At 48.8% G+C, this 7,829-nt stretch overlaps 2 protein-coding genes across 2 annotated transcripts in view; both read left to right on the forward strand.

Annotated features, from left to right (window-relative positions):
- FAM134C (family with sequence similarity 134, member C) overlaps positions 1 to 6,773 on the forward strand; it is an 8,524-nt gene extending 1,751 nt beyond the window's left edge. The window contains exons 2-9 of the mRNA XM_009895823.1: positions 555 to 661; positions 1,894 to 1,924; positions 3,058 to 3,184; positions 3,905 to 3,989; positions 4,415 to 4,552; positions 5,039 to 5,118; positions 5,481 to 5,613; positions 6,141 to 6,773. Coding sequence (XP_009894125.1) covers positions 555 to 661; positions 1,894 to 1,924; positions 3,058 to 3,184; positions 3,905 to 3,989; positions 4,415 to 4,552; positions 5,039 to 5,118; positions 5,481 to 5,613; positions 6,141 to 6,574 — 1,135 coding nt within the window. The 3' untranslated portion in view covers positions 6,575 to 6,773. The remainder of the gene's footprint in view (positions 1 to 554; positions 662 to 1,893; positions 1,925 to 3,057; positions 3,185 to 3,904; positions 3,990 to 4,414; positions 4,553 to 5,038; positions 5,119 to 5,480; positions 5,614 to 6,140) is intronic.
- Positions 6,774 to 7,129: 356 nt separating this feature from the next.
- The window catches only part of PSMC3IP (PSMC3 interacting protein), a 2,958-nt gene continuing 2,258 nt past the window's right edge, over positions 7,130 to 7,829 (forward strand). The window contains exon 1 of the mRNA XM_009895824.1: positions 7,130 to 7,151. Coding sequence (XP_009894126.1) covers positions 7,130 to 7,151 — 22 coding nt within the window. The remainder of the gene's footprint in view (positions 7,152 to 7,829) is intronic.

Consider the following 7,829-nt stretch of genomic DNA (forward strand, 5'->3'; position numbering starts at 1 on the left):
TACCCTTTCCTCCGCCCGCCGGTGAGCGCGGTCCCCACGGGGGAAGGCTCCTCCGCTCGGTGCGGCCCCCGCGCTGGCCGGGAACAGCTCAGGGGCGGAGGTGGCGGCCGGGCCGAAGAGCTCGAGTCTGCGACCTGTGTCAGCAGGCAGGAAGGAACCTGGAAGTGCCGATGTCTGCTTCAGCTCGGTCCCTCTCAGCATGTTTCCCCTGTTACTGGAAAGCGTAAAGCTAATCAGCAAACCCCAAACTATTCTGTGAACAGTGGAGGAAGGGCAGCAGGTTCTCTCGGCTCTGAGGTGAGCTGTAAAGCAGGCCTATCATGCTAGAAACGACACAAGCAGATAAGGGTCCCCAAAGCAGCCTGACAGCAGCTGCCTGATAAGTTCCCCAGCAGGCAGCGCGGGCAGGCTGGATGCTGACCGATTAACACTTGCTCACTTTTCTCTGACTGTAGCTGTTACTGAGGGACCAATTTGTTTTGAGGTAGTGTTACCCCTTTTGTGTGTGTGGCACAGATCTGACTGGCACCGATTTGTTTGTTTCTTCCCTGTAGGTTTTTTGCTCTGACTTCTCTTCGCTTGCTGTTCCTGGTTGCATTAACCCTTATAATAGTAGTTTGTGTAGATCAGTGGAAGAACAAAATCTGGCCTGAAATTGGAGGTAAGTTGTACCATTTGAGCTGATACCAGCACATCAAGCACTGTTTTTGGCCGTAGAGGTTCATAGGCCTGACTGCCTGGAGTTAAATAGTTAAAATCCTGGAGTTTTTGTTTTCTGAATCGAGAAGCAGTCGAGAACACTGTAGGCATGTTCTTCCTGGAGTTGGAAAATCCTAACTATATAAACATAAGAAGAGCTTTTCATTCATGCAGCAATGGTATTTGTCTCATAATCTTGACACGTCTGGTGTACGTGAACTAGTGCAGGTTTTGAAGCAGTGATTCACCTTCCGAGCATTGAGTACACGAGCAAGAAATTGAAGCGTATGTGGAATACATCTGGATTTTTCCTCAGAATCTATAATAAACCAGCTTCATGTTTTAGGATGAAGATGAGTCCCAGCCTTGCTCTTGAGTAGAGATTTCTTTGAAAGGAGTGGCATCTTAACAGCTGCTAATGAAGTTACTCTAAAGCTTTCAGTAAACAAAGCAGTTCTGTCTGTCGTTTGTGATATTAATATACTCATGAATACTACCATTCTTAGCAGCTCAGGATTTCATTGGCTTTGCCTGGACAGGTTGGTTCTGAAGCAGTGTGTATGGTTTTGCATGCTCTCAGAGGTGGTTCCCTAACTAATGAGCAAGTACAACTCCCAGCTTTCTGCTTCAACCCGTGTTCTCTGTAGCTCTTGAGAAGACATTAAAGCTTTCCTTGGTTTCTAGCAGCAGCTTGGCTCAGGCTCTGTAGCTGAAGTGATGAGGAAGTGTCCGTCTAGCTCCCTTATAACCTTGATTTTGATTTTTTGGGTTAACTGGTACATCCCTGGGTCGCTTTTCAAATTCTAGGCTGGGTGAGAAAGTATCAAAAGACTTAAATTTCTGATGCCCCTCAGTGAGCAAGCTGGACTTCCTTTACCATCTGGGTGTGTGTAGAGCAAGGGACAGAGATGGAAGCGGCATTTTTTGCTAATACCTGCCACTGTAACCAGAGCAGCCTTCCAGACAATGTCCAAAAAATATTGAGGAGCAATGAGGAGACTCTTGCAGTCTTGTACTGTCACACGTACACATTCAAAATGTGTCATGGAGTGATGCATCTCAGGTTCTTAATTACAGTTAATGTCTCTTTCAGGTATTCCCCAGCTCATTAAAGCTTTACTTAAATCCCAAGAGCTAAGCAGTCTCATGGCAAATTGCTTGCAACTAATGTAGTGTCTGTTCTTAATATTTTAGTGGCAAGACCTGACGAATTAGACAATGAGAGGTAGGAAACTAATTGAATCCTCTGCTGTTTGGTACTTTGCTGTGATACTGTGTAATTATTACCTGCATGTGCTTGTAATGTTGGCTCCTTTGAATGAGGACGGAGGGGGAGAAGGGAGCTACTTAGTGGAGGGAGGATGGAGCCCTGGACTGTGCCAAGCCCTTGTGATGTTTTTGACTTGCCTAAGCCATTATATTATACTTAATCTTTGCCTCATGCTGACCTCCAGTAGCGCTTGCCTGAATGTTGTAAAACTTCCCCTGCCACTTCCCCCCTGCACCCTTAAGTTAGAGGTGCTGCCTTAAAAGCAATTCCTTTTGTGTGGGCTTCCAGTAGCAGGAAAACAACTTTTTTTTTCTTTGAAATTATGAAGTCTTCTGAGACTCCATAGGGAACGTGTAACAGGCTTGTCCCAAAAGTTGTTACTGCATAGTTATGATCTGACTGCAGCAATAATAATGGGTTGAGAAATGCTGGGGTGTTGTCTTACTAATAACACCTTCCTCTCTCTGGGCACACCTTTCTACCTGCCTGTGCTGCCGAGCTGCACTGGATGCTCAGCTCCTGATTAAATCATTTGAGTTGTTGCCAAATGACTTTTTTTTTTTTTTTTTTTTTGCAAGAGGTGCAACTACAAAAGGAATTGCTCTTCCTAACCTTCAGGTACTTGTGACTAGCAGTTAAGAAGCACTAATAGAACTTGCCAAAGACACTGTCTCCGAAGTAACTGTATCTATTAAGTAAGGTACAAGGCTGCTTGTAAACCTCGTGCTGAATTCTTGGGGTTTGCTGTTGACCAAATAAATGCAGAAAAAGTGAAGAGATTGGCTTGATTTGCTTCTGCACTTCCCTTTCCCTCCAGTAGCATGGAAACTAATGTAAGCCAAACGACTGAATGACTGAAATTATTGCTCCTTAGCTGCTATGGGAGAACTGGGACACTTGTAGAACAGCATGTAGAAGTGCTGCTTTTGGCAAGGTGGTGTATTGAAAGGCAGGCTGACCCTCGCCTCTAGAGCCCAGCAGCAGGGGGAGAAGAGAAGGTAGTATTGAGACAAGTGTTTATAACGAGTGACTTCTGCACTGATGTTGACGCAGCAATATCTGTTCCCGAATTCTTCCCTTCACTGCAGCTGGGGATACGTTCACCCTCGGCTGCTCGGAGTGCCAGAACTCTGTCACCATTTGGCTGAAGGATGGGTGGCTGGGACCAGCTTCTTAAGTAACCTCTTCATTTTCAAGAGGCAAAACCCTGGAAAGGTAAGAATGTACAGACCTCAGCAAATAAAATGTTTGGTGTGGAGCCTCTGCTGACCGCTAGTATCCTTTTGAGGTGGCATCCAGCGTGGGCTGAATGCGTTCAGACATGGGAGGTTACCACGGGAGGTCTCCCACAACAACATGGCTCTTAAGTGGTGGAGAGGAATAGAAAGCACAGGCAGAATAATTAGGTTGTGGAGGAGGGAAGGGAAAATGAGTGTCAGCATCTCGATTGCACTAGTGAAGTGAAAATGTAGCTGCTCCTTCTGGAGGTTTCTAGCTTTTTAAAGTGTCTCTCAAACACATCTCCCTCACTGGATTTTAACAGTTTGAGAAAGTGTGTCAAGCTTTTTTTTTTTTTTTTTCCTTTTTCTTCTTTTTTGAGGCTTATGCAAAGAGTAACATGTAACATGGTGGTACTGTCCTTGTCCTTTTCACCTCAAAGAGTTCTGTCTTCTTTAGCCTCTTCCTTGCTTTTAGTGTACCTGCTTTGGGAAGCTCCTCATGTTCTGGGGCAGAGGCCTTGGCATGCTGCCTGTCGCTCTGAAGCCAGATACCTCCTGTGTCTGTGCTAGTCCTAGAGCGGGGTAGTCGGATGCTAGGAAGGCTTCGCTGTCGTTAGAATTGTGACTTGACCTAGAATCTGCAGAGAACAAGACGGTCAAGAACTGAGTGAATCTACTCCTTAACCTTGGAAACTCACTGTCTCCGTGTCTGCAGTTTTGCCTTCTAGTGTGTGGAGTCTTTACTTTCCTGGCTGTCCTGGGCCGGTATATCCCTGGACTCTTGCTCTCATACTTGCTGTGTAAGTAGATCTCTGTGCCGGTACAGACTTACTAGTGAAAAAGGGCAGAGATGAGGGGGATCTGAATGTCTGAGGGATGGGACTCTTCTGCTCAAAAGGAAAGCTTGTGTGAATGGCTTTAAAATTTAAAATAATACATTCTGCCTGGAATGTGGTGGTTCTTGGCCAAGACTCTTAAGGTCTCTGGTCCAGAGAGAACGTGTTTGAGTGCTTAGTAGCTATAGATCTGAGCACTAATAGGTTGGCCTCTCAATTTTGTTAAATTGGCAGAGGTGATTGCACTAATTCTAACTGCCTCCTGCAGCATTGCCTTCAGTGCTCAGATCTTGCATACTGTGTGTGTTGTACTGCATCACAAAATGGGCAAGATGTTTGCCAAGTAGCATCCTGAACAAACTTCTAATCAGCGTTCCCACTTACCTCAGTGCTCTTCATCCTGCTGTGGCCCCTGGCTGTGTACCACAGACTGGGGCAGCGCATGTACATGAAGCTGGAGCCAGCTCTGCAGCGGCTGGATTTCAGCGTTCGAGGCTACATGATATCAAAGCAGCGGGAGAAGCAACGTAAGTTTCTGTACTGTTTCTGACCCGTAGTACCTGAAACAGCCCGTGAACAGAGTCCCTGGTCTTGGAGTGGGATAGGGCTGCATGTATGGCACGGCAGTCACTCCAGCGCCCTTGGCGAGTGCTTGCAACTGCTTTGGGAAGGAAGCAAGGCAGCTCTGCCTCCGCAGGCGTCTCCCAGTTAGCAGTTGGTGTAAGCTCTTCGTGGTGCTGAGCCGCTCCATTTCTCAGCTGCCAGAACTGTGTGTACCATATTGCAGTTGCACTGAAGAAGGAGGAAGGACTCAGTGCAAGGTAGCTGCTAAACATGCAAAAGATCTGCAGCAGCCCAAGTCAGAAATGATCACGTTGCTCTGCTGTGGAACAAAGCACGCTGTGTTATGTCCAGGCTTGCCAGTTTAGGGGTTTTCTGCTCGGCCTGAGGCTGGTCCTGTACAGACCCCTGTCCTAGCAGCAATAATAAGCTTTGATTCTGGTTTCTGGCAGTGCGTCGCCGATCCCTTAATCAGGAGGCTGTGGATGATGGGAGTGACAGCGAAGAGGAGCTTGCCGCGTTCTGTCCCAAGGTAACGAAGCGTCTCTGAAATAGAAGAGCTCAGCTGAATAGAACAAACTCGCTGCATTGTGTGGACACGCAGTGTGTGGTCCCGTATGCAGCATGTTGTAGCTGAGTTGTGGTGGAAAATCACATGAGGATATTCTCCTTTTAGAGAGGTTTTTCCTATTCTGTCTCACTCAAGTATGTCCAAGCGCTGCTTGCACCAGCTGTGGTCTCCTAGGCTGGGCAGTAAAATGTGAAAGAGCCTCAGATACCAGCTTCCCGGGGGGACTGGGTTTAATTGGCAGCCACTGGATCATGTATTTTGTCTCGAGGCACAGGAATAAGCTTTTCAGTATTATGTTTTCAATTTTATCTCCTATTTTCAAGCTGGATGACTCTGTGGTCGCCAAGGAACTAACCATCTCCGACTCGGAGCATTCGGATGCTGAGGTTTCCTACACTGAAAATGGGATGTTTAACCTTTCGAGGGGCCAGACTCCCCTGACAGAGGGCTCAGAAGGTGAGTGGAAAGGGCCAGTTTCTGGAAGGTGTGGAATGCTGAGCAGGCGCCCGTGTGATGGGTGGGAGGGAGGATGCATTCATTGCCTTCTGTCCTTGAGGTCTAGCTGTTTGATGTCTCTTGCTGTTAAGATGAGCTACAACTACCTGTTCTTTCAGAACTGAAATTCCTTCTTAATTCCTCTGGTGCTTTGGTAGAGCAATGACAGCTGCTCTTCAAAGGCAGATCCAGCTCTGCCAGTCTGTGGCTGTAGGGATACGGGTTGCAGTGCACAGTCTGGGAGGAGACGCTTTCCTCTGGCAGAAGGTGTCTGGTTCAGCATCTGAGTTCCTTGTGAGTGAAGTGGGAGGTCAGCAGGCAGCCCGAATAGCTATGTGAGGGGGAGATGAAAGAGCGTTTGGTCTGTGAGATGACCAGAGACGGTCTGTCTTGGGGAGGTAATGGCCCAGCTTTTGTGTGCTGTGCTGCCCTCGCCTGCAGGGTGTTTGGTGTGTGCTGTGTATTTAAAACACTTTCTCTTCTTCTAGACCTGGATGGTCACAGTGACCCAGAAGAGTCTTTTGCCAGGGATCTCCCCGACTTCCCTTCCATTAACCCAGAAGCAACTGGCATAGATGACGAAGATGACACCAGCATTGGGATCCCAAGTCTGGCCTACCGCCCACAAGTGACAGAAGATCTGCATCTCCCTTATGACCAGGAAGAATCCGGCGCACTGCCATCTGTACAGAATCTTACTAACAACATAGCCGGATTTGTCACCAGAGGAATGATACAGCTTGCGCTGTCAGGAGCCCCTCAGCCAGGCTCCTCACGCAGCGACAATCCCCAGAGAGGTGCAAAGACTTATCTTAGAACGGCCAGCTCGGACTTGGACACTGATGCGGAAGGGGATGACTTTGAACTGCTGGATCAGTCCGAGCTGAACCAGCTGGACCCTGCTGGCTCACGGGGCCAGTAAGCAATCCTGTCACTTCCCGCTGGTTTTCAATTGCACATCATGGAGGGGAATCCTGGAAGGAAAGGCCTTGCACAGTTATCTAGATCGTCTCCTGTGTGAGTATGAGTGACGTGGCAGCCAGTCCTGGCTGGGAACACCACTGTGACTTGTGACTCTGTAGCCTCGCTTGGATTTTAAAATAAACTACACTGGTAATTCATAGGGAAAAGACATTGATGTGATAGCTCCACAATCACCCACGTGTTGCCCTGCACTGTCTGCCAGGATGCTGCTTGCTCCAAACTGCCTCACCTAAGACAATAAATCTGGTGTCTGCAGCTCCAGAGACCGACTTAGCGTCGCCAAGGACAATCTTGAAGCCGACCTTCCGGGGCTGATGTGTAGCCAGGTGAAAAGGATTGGTTTCCCCTCAGACTTAGTGTCTGGGACTTAATGCTATTCTGTCTTTAAGACAACCATTCCCCACCCCTAAAATGTGCACAGAATCCAGGTCTTCTTTCCCAGCAATATCCAGCTCCGGGTAGAAACAAACCCCCTGCTCCTCTTGTGGACACGATGGTGTACAGCCACCATGTTTGTACTCGCAATGCCCACTCATCTCCGGTTCCAGCTTTCTAGTGATGCTATTTTGTAAGAGACGTAATGGCAATAAGACATCTGTGATGACTAGCGTCCTGCAAAGATCATCTACGTGTGGCAGCTGCTCTTGTGTTGCTTTCCTAAAATAACGGACTAACACTTTGCTAAAAATCCCCTGTGCTCCTGCAGCGCGTGTTCGGGGTGGACATGGCAGTGCTGCGCTTCCCCTGACGCTGCTTCCTGGGAGCGGCTGGGGCCGGGTTTTTGGAGGAGGGAAGAGGTGGCACTGTCCTGCCCAGCCTGGCAGGGTGGGGACCCGGCGGGGGACACCAGCGCAGGCCACCGGTGACCAGTGAGCTCGTGCCTGTTGCGGTCACCTACGCAAACCAGCAGCTGCCAGGAGAGAGTCGTTCTGTCAGCCCCCGGTCTGCGCCTTGCTGAGCTTTCCCACCGCGTTTTCTAAGCCATAGAACCCAGTTCCTGTCGCCTCCGCACAGCAAAGAACATTCCTCTGCAGGGAAAACCCTTCTGCTGCCTTTTGTCTGAATCCGTTTGCCAGGGGGTGCTGGCGCTGGCGCTGCTGGGAATGGGGGGGTCTTTACTGGGTTATGTTATAGGAGGATCGGCCTCACGCCGCCTGGCTGTCCCGGGGGATGGCACCGGGTTTGGGACCACC

This window comes from Charadrius vociferus, unplaced genomic scaffold (genome assembly GCF_000708025.1).
Source record: "Charadrius vociferus isolate BGI_N301 unplaced genomic scaffold, ASM70802v2 scaffold2552, whole genome shotgun sequence".
NCBI classification, from domain to species: Eukaryota; Metazoa; Chordata; class Aves; order Charadriiformes; family Charadriidae; genus Charadrius; species Charadrius vociferus.